The sequence below is a fragment of the Passer montanus genome, unplaced genomic scaffold, assembly GCF_014805655.1.
Source record: "Passer montanus isolate IOZ18808 unplaced genomic scaffold, ASM1480565v1 scaffold72, whole genome shotgun sequence".
NCBI classification, from domain to species: Eukaryota; Metazoa; Chordata; class Aves; order Passeriformes; family Passeridae; genus Passer; species Passer montanus.
In genome coordinates this window covers 1,990,139-2,003,993 of record NW_024372370.1, presented here as the reverse complement: position 1 = coordinate 2,003,993, position 13,855 = coordinate 1,990,139, and the positions used below count along the sequence as shown (strand labels likewise).

At 36.8% G+C, this 13,855-nt stretch overlaps 2 protein-coding genes across 2 annotated transcripts in view; one reads left to right on the top strand and one right to left on the bottom strand.

Moving 5' to 3' along the window:
* The window catches only part of UBAC2 (UBA domain containing 2), an 89,013-nt gene that overhangs the window by 40,006 nt on the left and 35,152 nt on the right, over nt 1–13,855 (top strand). The window lies entirely within an intron of this gene.
* LOC120512298 (G-protein coupled receptor 183-like) lies at nt 1,778–10,946 on the bottom strand. The gene is made up of 2 exons (XM_039730422.1): nt 10,840–10,946; nt 1,778–3,336 (listed from the first exon to the last, which is right to left on the bottom strand). The coding sequence occupies exons 1-2, from the start codon at nt 10,878–10,880 to the stop codon at nt 2,232–2,234; spliced, it is 1,146 nt and encodes a 381-aa protein (XP_039586356.1). The 5' UTR covers nt 10,881–10,946; the 3' UTR covers nt 1,778–2,231.

The window sequence follows — 13,855 nt, the reverse complement described above, 5'->3', positions numbered from 1 at the left end:
GCTGTTTGGGAATGCTGGTGTGACTTAGAAACAAAATCCAATATTGAAAATAACAGAATTGCTAATGTGAGAAAATGGGGGTAGAGAAAGATGTTCAGTAGAAATCTTCACTTTGCTTCTACTTAGAAGTGTGTAGTTACCTGCAGTATGTGGTGTTTTAATACATATTTAAGTTGTATTTTACAGACAAATATTAAAAAGCTTTCTTGTCTTTTAAGATTTTATAATCACAGTTAGATGAAATGCATACTAAAAACTCAGAAAAGCCTAGTAGAAGAAAATTAGCTTTTAGCATTAGTAGAATAAAATAAACTTGTGCTGGTGAGATGTTAGCAATACATATATTTTATTTCTACAACTTCTAGGTATTCATGAGTGGTCTATGATTTTATCTGGTTACCATTTGCTTAATTCAATAGGAACACATTCTTAAATAATGTTTTAAAATAGTTTATTAAAAAAGCTGACAAAAACAGAAACTTTGAACATACAGAATAAGTAGGACTTCTCCTGATAAAAGTTATTCTTCTTGCACTGCTTTTCTGAAGCTGCATAGTGTCTTTTATAATTAGAAAAGAGAGAATTAGTATTTTAGAATTAGAAACTCATTTTTGGCAGTTTAAGTGGTATGAAATATAGTGGGTTTGTGGTTTCTTTGCCATAAAAAAATTAATTGTTAATTTAATGTTTCTGTACTGCTTGTCAGGTACGACCCTTCTGTGCTTGCAGGTTGGCAGAGGTCAGCACATGAGGAAGGAAGGAAGGAATTGCAAAGATGACAAATGTGATATGCTTGTTTGACTTCCAATACAACCTCAATGTCAGAAAAATACAGTTGAAATAAATAAAATTTGTTCTAACATGTGGCATAGCTTTTACTGATGATTATCAGGCACTCTTTAATTTTCCATCACAACTTCCTGGTTGAGGTATCAAGTTGTGTTGGCCAGTGAAGGCATACTAATAAGATAGAACACTGAAGAAAAGATAGAGGGGCCAGGAATAAAGTAGGGAAGGAAGCTGAAACGTGACGGAAGGGCACATCAGCAGGAACCCAGGGCTTACATCCTGGATTCTCAGCTGGTATTGAGCTGATTCCAGCAGGATGTGTTTAAGTCATTTGGTCTATTTCCTGAGCCAATTTCAGCATGCCTAAAGGCGTCCCAGATACACTGTATGAAGACATGATGGGAAAACTTGTTCTTTCCCAGCCAATTCTGCTGTTCTCATTTATTGATCTCTCCAGTAAACAGTGCTTAAAGAGAGGTAGCCATCTCACAACATCAGAATTAATCCATTAATTTACTTTTTGAATGGTCTCAACTATGAACATTTATTTAGGTTTCTAAAACGTTTGTCTTATGTCCATGTCTGACTTCAGCAGAAGTTCTGAAGAACACTGTATCACTGTTCTTTTGACTGAAATGGTGCAGTTTTCATATTACAGTCTTGTGCTTCAATTTGTGTTTATAAATAATCTATATACAACAGGCGTAGAGAGAGACTTTTTACAATACACACTACAAAGGAAAGTTTTCCTTTAGGAAAAGGAGTAAAGCGATAATACACCTTGTAAAGATGAGTGATTTTACATACAGGAGATGTTCAGTGTTGGGGAGAACCAAACAGTTCATTAGCTTTTCATGTGTTGTATTTGACAATGTTTATTATGTGAATTGTCCAGTAAGGCATTTGTGCTCCAAATACTGTAAAATGTAGTTTCACCTTGAAAGAGCTATAAACTAAGTACTTGGTCACAGTTAAATGAGCAAAGTTGTCTATTTTATCTCAAAATTTTATTTCCTCTGTTTGTGTGACTGGGCCAACAAAACCATCGCTGTAATTGAAGCTCAGCTAGAGGTCTTGAAATTTTCAGATGTTCTGGTTGTAGTTGGTCTGAACTGTAAGCTGTATTTGTGCTCAATCCTAACTGTGATTTGGCTCTGCTTGAGCTAGTAACATCCAGGCATATGTATGTGTGGCATGGAATCTGAACATCTGCAATGGTGCATATTTCCTGGGAAAAATAAGAGATCAGTCAAAAGGATACAGCAAGATTATAATGCTGAGTTTTCCTGCTGTCCTGTGACAAATCTTTTTCAGTCTATCACTCCTTGATTCTCTGACATCCTGCGAAACAGAATTTTACTTAAGCTGCTGTAGGGGAGCGCTAAGAGTTTTTGCTGTGGACCCTGGATTTTTAGTCTTGGTTCACTGTGGGGTACTACAGACTATTTTTCAGGTAGCTTTCCATTGGAAGATTTAGCAAGTACCGTCATTTGTGTTTCCCCTGCGTCACGGGAGCTTTCTTCGTGATGTGACCTGGCAGCACTTGAAATTGATACGCTCACTTGTCGTCTCAGTATTTTCAGTACAGTTCTCTTGTATCCTTTGCATGCAAAGAAATAGATGAAAGGATCTAGGCAGCAGTTAAAATTCATCAGAAATACAGTATAGTGGAGTGACTTCTGGAAAATTTTTGTTTCAGTGCACAAGGGTTCTTTCTGAAGTTTCTTAATCATGTGTTGTATGATTGCAACATGGTAAGGAGTAAAGCAGATGATAAACACTATAATTACAAATATGATTGTATTGATGGCTTTTTTGTTTATCCCTGATTTTTCGGTCAATGGATTTTCCTTGGCTGTTTGAAAAAGTTTGCAGCTGATTTGAGAGTAGCAAAATAGAATAATCCCCAGAGGAATAAGGTACCCTATTAAGCAGGCAGCAAGAAGTATTAATGGTAGATGTTCTATTTTCTCAAAGTTTGGATATTCCATACATGTAGTCCTTTCATTTTCTTCATGCGACATGGATTGTATAAGTAATGGGAAAGTTTGGCTGAATACAAGAAACCAGACAAAGACACAAATGCCCTTGGCATATTTAATCCTTCTGATCTTGTATCGGAAGGGGTGGACGACAGCGAAGAACCTGTCGATGCTGAGGCACGTCATGAAGTTTACGCCTGCGTAGGTGTTGATGTAGAACAAGAGCGCGGTGATTCGACACAGCGCTTCTCCAAAAGGCCAGTGGAATCCCAGGGCATAGTAGGCAATCCTGGTTGGCAAGGCAATGCAGAACAGCAGGTCGGAGAAGACGAGGTTTGTTGAATAGAGGGTGGTGGAGTTGATCTTCTTTCTGTTTTTAAAAATGACGGTGAGGGCAATGGTGTTTCCAAGCACCCCAAGAATCAAGATGGAGCCATAGAAGACAGACAATAATATCCGTGCTGTGTCTTTGTGCTCGTATAAGTCACAGGTGGAAATGTTGGTCTCAGAGGCTGTGAAAGGGTCCATTTCTACCATCTCTGTTGTTGCAGGAAGCTCAGTAGACCTAACATGAGAAAAAAAACCAACAAAAGGGAACATTTTGTAAGAAATGTAGATAAACTATTTCTACGTAATAATGGACAGCCTCTGTTGCAAAATAAGGCTAAAAAAATGAAATGAAACTTCATTGCTGCGAAATACTTGTCCAGACTCTTATCTGAAAACAAACAGATGCCTCTTTTTGGCTTTTCTTGTTCCCAGTTGCCTCTCTAATAGAGAAAATTAGACAGGGGCAGTAATAAACCAGGGATGTAATATATTTGAAAGTGAAGTCTATAGATGCTCAGAAGTTGGGAGACTGTTTAAAACAACCTGAGGGGGGAAAAAGAGTGTGAAGAAACCACATGATAAAGCATCAAATGAAGTCTCCAAGGATCAGACAAGCAGACAAGATGTTTTAAATGTGTTTTACTTAATTTTAAGGGAATTTTTGTTCTTAAAAATTCACACTGTGATGCTTTAACTTGTTTAGAGAAACTTTTTTTTTTTCTCAGCATTCTTATAATTGACATTATGATAGAATCATAGATTCATTTAGGCTGGAAAAGTCCTTTAAGATCACAGATTCCAACCATAATAACTTGTTTAATTCTAGTTTTAAGAATTGGCTTTTGAAATCTAATTCAAATATTTTTACATACGTAATTTCTTAAGACTACTACTTTAATTACTCTTTAGTGACCCTGCTATAGAGAGGTGAACTATTTTACTTTGTCAATTTAGTAGATTTTAGAAGTTGTTTCATCTCTGTAGTCATGAGTAGCATACAAGAGTTGCAAAGTGGCACTGATCTGGGGGGCTGAAAAATATTATAAAATGATCCAGCAGAATTTCAGAAATGGAAAGAACCCCATTCTGTTGATACTGCTCACAGTGAAAACATTTCCAAGGTCTGCTGTTACCTGACAGCTGCGTAGTGTAAACATGAAGCTCAGAAAGGATGGGGCATGTCATGTTACTCCTCAGGCAGCTGTTCTACAAAAGGGTGCCTCTTAGAGGCACCATTTACGAATTTAAACAGCAATCAAAACAAGATTGCTTCTGTTTTAACAAAGGATACTACCTGAAGATAAAATCTGTTGTAATTAGAATTTTGAGTCTGTCTGGTACCTTTAATAAACATGTCTGTGTTATTTCTGAGAATCTGTCATTCAGCACACAGTATTTACAAGCAACTGTTGAACTTGCAAAAAGTCTTTCTGGGAAATACCTCTCCGTTTAAAGGGGTTTAAACCACACATTTTAGAAAGCATTCCCTATCCTTTTATTAACTTTTGAAAGCATTTAAAGGTTAGTATTTTCTTTCATGATTTGAGGAGATTGTCCTTCTTATTTCAGGATGTTCACAATTAAAGTTTCTCTGTAAACAGTAAACCTGCAGATAGTGGATGATGTGTATTAAAATATGTAAACTAGTTATGCTACATGTTTGAGGAAGAAATTTGACTTCCAGGTGCTACATTAAGTCTGTGTTTGCTGCATTCCATAGCTAGGAGGGAAGATAGGTGAGTAATTTCTGACTGATAGATGTACAATGGTCAGATTCTTAGATATTTGTGAAGTACGTACGGTCTTTCAAGACATGGGGTTACTGCATTCAGGGTTGTTTGTCAAATCTGAATTGGGAGTTCTGTGCCTTGAATAAGGGAACTAATCTGTTAAATAACAGCTCCAGCTGTAGTGCAGGTTTAAGAATGCCAGCAATTTTATATTAATTAATTCTGCATTGTTCATGCTGTCTTGGTGTTAGTGTGTTTGGTGATTGATTAATGCAGTAGTTATTACCCCGAGGATAGTTCTGGTATGATTTCCTCCCATCTTTTCCCTTGTAGAAGTGTTTAGGATGGATTTTGTTTTATCTAAGTGTAACAGGCTTTGCGTAAAATGGTGTGGGTTTGTGTAGGTACCTGTATATGAGTCAGTGAGGTATTTTGTTTTGTTTCTCATATTTAAATGCTTCTAATTCTTGTTCACACTCCCAGCATCATGTGTATCTTCAATTAATCTCTTTCTTGAGATTTAGTTAAAATAATTTTATCAACATATTTAGGAAAGAATAATCTAAGATTTGTGATAAACAGTTCAATTGCAGTAACTAGCTACAGCATATTAAGTGCATGGGGGGTTTTTTGCTTTAAAGTTGTAATAGTTTAGGTTCAAAAATAGTGCACATGATTGTCACATCCATTCATAGTCTATATCTATTATACAAACACATTGAACTATAGTTTAAGAAGAAACCTGTATAGTCAGTAAAATGTAATTTTTTACATCAAGAGTAGAATTTCATAAATTGCATGTTACCTAATTTTGTGCTCTGAACTTGGATCTTTAATGTAATAAATTAATTCAGAACTTGTTGTTCAAAATATGCTGTGCATCCTCCCATATAAGTTAAGTGTGGCTGTATTGAGAAGGGGTCATAGCTGAGACAAGTGTTTGTGTCTATCCATGGAGCTGGCATGGATATATATTGGGAGCAGTTCCATGGCAGAGCAAGCTGGCCACAAATGGATGAGGAGAAAGCTGGAGGAGCACAGCTCATAGATCTTCCAGGGCAGTGTGCAGTCAGCCAAGCTGTGCTCCTCTTCTGCCTGCTGTGGGAGTGAGCCCTAGGGGCAAAAAGTATTCTTTTTGATTCTCTGTTATCCCCAAAATATTTTGACTGTTGATGTAGGGAACACATTTTACAATGCTGTAGATTAGTATTAGTTTTTGGTCTACCGGTAGGAATGTATGGGCATTTTTGAGAGCCACCAAGGTGTTTAGGTGCTACAGTACCTGAATATATTCATTTAAAAAAAAAAAAAGAGAGAGAGAGAGGGATTTTATCTGGTTTGTGGCCCAAACAGATGATAAAGTTGATACCATCCACCATAATGTGCAGCACCCAAGTAAATAATATTTTCTTCCTGAAAGGTGTCTAGACTATTAAGTAAGATAAGATCTCTTTTAAAAAAAACCCTACTCCTTGTATCAGGTTGCTGATTATTTCTTGGCAGCAATCCTGAGTGATCTTACACATAGAGCATATGACATCCTCTACAGAATGTATCTAAAAAAAGAACATTTTGAATACTTTTTATGAGTTTTACATTATTGGAGAATAAATGGAGAATGTTACATCCTTACTGCTGCAAACCTTGGATTAGCTGGACATGCCTCTGTTTTAATGATCTGTGTGCCTGAATAACTCATGAGAACATTGCCATTGACTGTCCCAAATCCAGGTGCACCAATGAATTTACCCTCTAGAATCACTACTAAAACTTTTGCTCTTCTACATTATTGGATTAAAGACCCTTCCAATGGCTTTCCAGCTTAATTAATGATACTACTTTGAAGTATATACTTGGAAGAAAGATAATATTAATTTCCCTTACCAATTAAATTGTTTAAGAAAAGAGTACCAGAGGTTTTTGGGTTAGCGTTACATGCCAAAATGTTCAGGTATAAAGTATTGAAAATTCCTGTCTGCCTATCTGTATTGTAAGAAAGGTTGTTCAGGTTTTCACATTTTCTGAGACTATAAACACTCAGTGACACAGACTACTTACTCACTTAATGTAATCTTCTGTATAGTTCAGATTGTTTTAGTTATTGTGTATGAATAACTTTTCATTTAAAGCATACTTTCTAAGGTGCTGTTTGATTTTGAGAACTGAAGAAAAAGCAAATTACCCATTTGTACTCTAGTCTTTGTTCAGTCAACTTCCCTGTTAAAAAATGTGTGTCTCTCTCTTAAATATCTCTAAAAGTAATTTGAAGTTGCTGTTTGCATCGAGTCTCTACCTTTACACAATCTCATGGTTTAGACAATTCAAGGTAAGCTTCTCAAATATTTCACTACAAGATGAGATGATCCTGTGATGTCTCTTCTAACTGCAGCTGTGTCCCACACAGGACTTGGGGTTCCAGATGCTTTTTCTGCTCAGTGGATTATATATGCAAGATAGTTGTGTAGCATTGCACTGGGAGTTTGTGAAGTTAGTTCACTGTGATCTAGGAGTGATCTGATTCACTCTGTCATAGGGTATCTCCAGTGTAAGGGCATGGCCATTGCTCTCTGCTTTGACCTGGGAGTACCTTATATCTGGGAGAGTTTAAAATTCATTTTACTGTTAAATACTATGCCCAGGCTTGCAACCAGTGCAGGTTATTCTATAATGTTCTTTCCCATGCCATTTTCAAGTCTTAGCACTACATTTGCTTTTTGACCAGCAAATTTCTTTCAAATTACTTATGAGGTTTGTTAGCTCGGCAGCTGCTAGTCTATTCTCTGTGCTTCTTGATGTTTCACAGCAATAGCATTCATCTGGGGAAAAAAATTTGCAGCACAATGGCAAGCTGCTTACAAAATCTAGCATGTCCGAAATCTGTGCAGGTGTCTTTCTAAACCACTATTGTAATCTCATCAAAGAAGGAAAAATAGTTTGTGTGGGAGATTCATGTTGTGTGAAAATATTTGACTGGCATCAGTCATTTGTTTTATGTTTATACATTTGTTTTGTGTTTAATCCCCACAGCAAAGGTATTTGATGAACAGGATGGTGGCCCCAGTCTGGAAGTACTGTGTAATCCAAACCTGTGCTTCACAGACATGTTCGTGTGTGATGAGCTTTGCATGTAGAATCGTAACCTTACATACATTTAACTGTTAAGAAGAATAGACTTAAGCTGTGAGCCAGCAATTGCAGCATTGCACCTTAGATTACATGGGTTGGGATTGTGTGCAAGCAGTGGTAGAAAGCTCTCTCTGCATGCTAAATGAAATTTCTTCTTGTTCTCATCTCCTGCTTTTGCTGAGAAGCACCATCTGTCTTTTCGGCAGAACAGGGGACATGTAGAAGGCTTTTACTCTGTATTGTAATCTAACGTGTGATTTCTCTGTGTCTCTTCATAATTTTCATTCTTTGAAGATGAATCCCTGGTCCATTTGTCCCTGGTCCAATTGCTAATTTAAGGTATTAATTATATTCTTGGAAAGTCACAGCAGTTCATTAGAAAGATCTCTCCTGGCTCTCTATACATAGTATGATTTAATCATTGTGAGATAGACAATAGTTCTTTAACAAATCATGTTGGGGGTTAATGTTGTTTTTCTATCCTGGGATTATGTTGTTTTCTATTTCTTTCTTTTCTATAGAGTATAAATTATTTTAAAGGAATGGTCAGGAAAGACTTCTGTGCAAGATTCACTGATTTACAGTCCTCTATAGATATAATCTGTGTAGGTTTTACTTTAAAACAGTAGAAGATGGGAAATACGCAGTGCTCTGTTTTTGTAGGTTTAATTTTTTCCTTAATCTCAAAATTATTTTTTTCTGTGAGCAGTCCTATTTACTGTTTGTATTTCTATTTTACCGTACAGGTGATCTCTATTGTAGAGTGTTCTCTGTTTGAGAAAAAGGCTTGATTCAGCTAAGTTATGTGTATTAAAAAGTGTGTGTGCTAGGTTGCATAGTAGAATACCTTGTTAAAATAGAAAGAACATGTACCTAAGGTTCATAATATGGTGTGTGTGGACTGGCAACACGGGACTGCATGTAGTTTAATAAAAACTGAGGCGTGAGATAGGCATGTCCTAAAACTTCCTCTTTCTTTCTAACACTTTAACACTCGTGCTTCTAGTGCTTTTTGTTAATTTATTTTCAAAAGCTGTTGAGTTTTGTGTTCTAAAGGCCTAATGATGTGAAGATTGAGTCCTCAGGTCACAACCCACAGCTAATTTTGATGAGAGAGTTTCCAGGCTAGTGCTTTTATCCCTCTTTGATATAGATCCAGATTTGTTGGCATAGTAAACCCAAATTTATAACACACACATCAGAGAATCCCAAATATTGTCTTAACAGTGGCTATAAAGAATTAGAATATTCTTTAGCTGCTTAACAGAACATGCAAGTGCACAACACTGTGGGATCTTTATATAGTCTATAGTCTGTTACTACAGATTTTGCATGACAGTTGTATGACAGTTATATTTGGTGCTAAAAAATAATAGAAACTACGGTAAGTGAGATGGAAATAAAAGAAGTTGAGTTGAAGTGCATAACTAATTAAAGAAAAAGTGGAAGTAATTTGAAGGGTATACCCTGGTCATATCTGTTGGATCTCTCTTTTCAAGGGTGATGTGTTCCACAAAAAGTGTATCTAACATAAATAGTCTATGCCAAAAACACATACTGACCAGAAGAGCTGTACTGATGCTAAGATGATTAACTTCCCTTCAGTTTATACCAAATGCTTAGATGTACCAAATGTAAAAAGGAGACAGCCTAAAACTAGAGCAAATAAGCAAAATAAAAGTGTGAGCCACTGAAAATTACATTCTTCCTAACAGAAGAAAAAAAGTAGTCAAATGAGGATTTGTATTTTAGTACTAGAAAACATGCACACCTATTTGAGTTTGGGGGTTTTTTTCTGAATTACATGAAACCCATACAGGTATAGTATTTAATTTTAGGGTTTACAGCTTCAGATTATAGTTTCTATATTAATTTTATTATTCTCTGTACATACTCCTGAGTCTTTTGACCAGAAAAGAAAAAGATATTTGACTTCTTAAAGACTAATTGCCAGGTAAATTTTCAATCGCCTTATCTCTTCAGGAGCAGCCATGAAAATATTAGACACATCTCTTGTATTTTATGCTCAAAGGCATGTACTCTCTCTTATTTTTTAAGCTAAAAGATAGTTGAGTTATTGTCTGTTGAACAGTCTGTCTTGTTTTGACAGTATAATAGGAAAAATGTATCCTTTTAAATTGGGAAGGTGTATAAAAATCATAGCACTTGTAATATATCTAAAGGCCAGTAATAAGGACAAAGATGTTTGGTCATTGCAATTCAGAAGAAGAATGCCTTCTAAAAACCTTGACAGAAATGTGCACTAGAAGTTAAAAGAGGAATTAGCTCATAAAGCTTTGGACTCTTAAAATGCTCTGTTGCAATGTTCAGACATGAGAAGAGTGAGAACTTTTCGAGCTGATAATAAAGGCTGTTTTCATAGACGTGAAATGCATGTGATAAAAGCAAGCTGTGCATTCACAACCACAGTATGGATTTGTTTTAAGGCTCTCTCTTACTATTATTCTGTGAGGTTCAGTGACTTTAGAGCTAGAGTGGTTCCCTTACTACTTCTACAGTAGTTTCTTCTGCACAAGTATAATTTAAATTAGTATTGCTAAAAATTTGTCTAAGTTAAGGCAGTATGAAATGTTTCCCTGTGATTGTCAGGAGGCTGTACTATGAGAAAGGAGTTGGAATAGCTTGTTGGTGCTGTAGATCAACAGATCCTTTAAGTGGAAACTAACTAGCAGCATATTAATATGGGAATATAAAATATCAGAGAATTTCTTCCATGGGCCTTTCCCTTACAAAGCTCATTTGTCCTTACTACCACATGAAAATATCCAGTATAATGCAAAAAAGGAAATATTTCTGGAATTGTTTGCTGTTGCTCAGTGGCAAAGGAAAAAAGTTAAAAGTTAGTTCTTTTCTGTACTTACATCTCTGTAGCTTCTTGGATCCTCTGAGCAGTTAAGGGCATGAACAGGATGGCTTGGCTGAGGAGGTTTATGCTTGCGCATTGTTCTCAAGAGTGATTACGTGAGTCTTTTGTGGGAGGGGTAGGGTTTTTTCAAGGGCTTAAAAAAACCCCAGCCCTGTTTGTGTGCCGGTCTTGATTTGCTGCCTACTGTTTTATGGGATGTGAAAGCATCTATTTTAGATCCTTTTGCAATTAGTCTGCTCAAAGAGGGTAATTAGAAACAATACTTCCACCTCCCCCCTGAGGTTACACACTGCTGACTTTCGCAGAAGGGGCTTCACCTAGAGGTTTACTTGACTAATTGTTGACCAGCTAAAATCTCTCTCGTATGAGAAAAACTTTGTTTATATGCCATCTGCACTTAAAAATACCTTAATTTACAGCAAAGAGCTGTGTAATCAGTACATACTTAGAACTTCTTACCAATGAGATCTGATGAAGTATGAGGAAACCTCAAAACTGAGACATACCGAGATGTGGTGTTAAAGCAGACGTCTCAAACGTCTGTGGACATTCCCAGTTTTAGTATCATAATGATGAGGATTTACAGAAATGCCTTTCAAAAATGTATGAGGGAGTTAAAGACTTTGAGAGATTAGTAGAGAGATCTGCCTTTGTAAGCTGTTTATTACATTTTAAGCAGTAATAATAATAATGAAAAACATAAGGTAAATACATGAAAGATAAAAAGCTTCTAAAACACACATCTGATTCCCCTAAAATAATAATGACAAGAATGAGTGGCTAGGGAGTAGGAAAGGAATGGGATGTCAATTTGTAAGTTAACCCATTTGTACTTGAAATAACCTTGTTTATGGGTGAAGAGCTTTTAATGTGAGAGGTAAATTGTGTGTTTGTTAAGAGAGTTTTGGAGTTCAGTGGCACATGGAAAATCCTCTCATTTGCTGTTAGAGGCTGTGGTTGAGAGCTACCTGGGCTTTTCCCCAAAAGCTGATACTGATCATTCATGACTGCAAAGGACTGTTTCATGACCTCATTTAGTGGCCTGATCTTAAACAACCAACAAGTCCTGATAAGGCTATTTTTGGCAGCTCCAACCCATGCAGAGTGCAGGATGCCTCTTTGGAAACGTTAGGGCTGTGTTCACAGCACAGATGTCGGCTGACATTGTAGTGGTGAAGGTGTGTAGAGAGATAGGGTCTCTGGTAACACGTCCATCTCATCAGAAAGCCTCAAGAAAACACAGATGGCAAAGTTGCTTTGTATTATAGGAAATGTTTTTGCTACAGCAGAACATAGAGCCTTGTGAACTACTTTTGTACCTACTTGGAGCACTTGGTTGACACTGTGCACTGATTTTTCTGGTATTGAACTCCCATTGTACACATGACTTGATTCCCCTTAGATGCCAAAGAGCTGAAGGGCTCTATCTAGGGCTTTCAGCTCCTCAGTCTTAATGGAGCATTCATCTTCTAATATCACCTTCAGAAAATCTTTGGGAAAACTTACCAGTCTTATTCTGGATTTTTTTTCCTTATTTGTTTTTGAATAATTTTTAATTATTCAGCTTCATCAGAGAGTAAAATTGCTTTAAATGAAGTCATGAGAATTCAGGACTGCTTAAAGGGAAATTGCACAGGGAACTTGCTTCATATGTACGCAAAGTAATACCACAGTGTGGTTCTGTGTCCAGCACTGGTGGTCTGCTGTAGAAATGGGAAATTCTGAGATACGCAGACATGTCTTTGCTCAAGTGTGACATTAGTATCCCAGCTTCTTCGTAAAGGAAATGTTTGTTTCAGAATTGTTTTATCATTATAAAACAACAGCAGTATAGATTTCGTGCTTTGATCTGATAAAATATTGCCCTCCTTTGATTAAGATACAGTACTAGATTGTGCCCTTTGAGTCACACTGGTATATTAACTGCCATTCCAGCCTAGCACGATGATAAATTAGCTCAAGCTAATTGCTTGAGCTAAATGGTGCAGGTTGCATTCTTTCACTAACTGTTTGTCCTTCTAGCTGTTTGTTTTCTGTTTACAGCTGCTGTTGGTCCAATATCTGTTTGAGAGCTCCAGGATTTGAACATGTAAATTAAGAAATTGCTGTGTGTCACAAGGTGTTTGTGTTTACCATATATGTGCAAACATACATTTGTGTTTACCGTATATGTGCAGACACTGTTCAGCTTTTTGCAGGCAAGGTGAGGAACATGGAGCCCAGCAGGTTACAAAATATATTGTTGGATAGTCTTGGCATTAAAAACTGAAGCTTCCTTTAGGATAGGTGTCTGACTTCTGCCTTCATGAGGGGATTGTAAACTGTTGGTTAGATGGTTAGTCTCAAATTTTAATGAACTGCAAGTTGCACAGATTCAGCAGGGGTATCCATGGACAGGAGGAACCTTTATTTTCACCTCCAGATAAATTTTTAAATTTTTCTCTGCATTCTTGCTGCCCTCCTATGAAATATTGGCATTAGCTAGTGAGTATTGGGTAACAAAGCCTAATGCTTTTGCTGCTATTGAGAGACCTCAGGCAATGGGCTGTCCTGCTCACGTGTAGTGAAAGGATTGGGCGCAGTAGGTGAGTCCTTTGAGTCCAGGGCTCCAGCAGGTAGAGGAACACAACCATCAAGGGTAGTCACATTCCACAGAGTTAATTAATTTTAAGGAATGTTATTGTGAATATTTAGCATGTTCAGAGTAAAGGCTGGAACCTTAAGTGTATTATGGCAGTGTTTGGGCTGACTGTAGGAATGCAGGTCACTGAAATGATTTAGTAAATTGAATTGCAAGTGCACTGCTTGCGTGCCTGTATTATCTGCAGCTGTTTTTTATACCTGATATTTTTAGTCCCCCAAAAAATATGTGGTTGTGAATTTGTCAGCTTAATGGCTTTTTGGAGAACTTGAATGAAGAAAAACACAACACCACAGTTAGTAAGTGTAGTGAGTCATTCTGAATAAAATAAGTTATTTCTGCAAATGTAATCCCACAGAACTTCTATTGA

Bases quoted from the DNA above. Each gene is read 5' to 3' on its own strand.
- LOC120512298 (XM_039730422.1), bottom strand. From the start codon at position 10,880: ATGCCCTTAACTGCTCAGAGGATCCAAGAAGCTACAGAGAT. The intron at 3,337-10,839 runs GTAAGTACAGAA...TTCTCATGTTAG, and splicing joins ATCCAAGAAGCTACAGAGAT to GTCTACTGAGCTTCCTGCAA.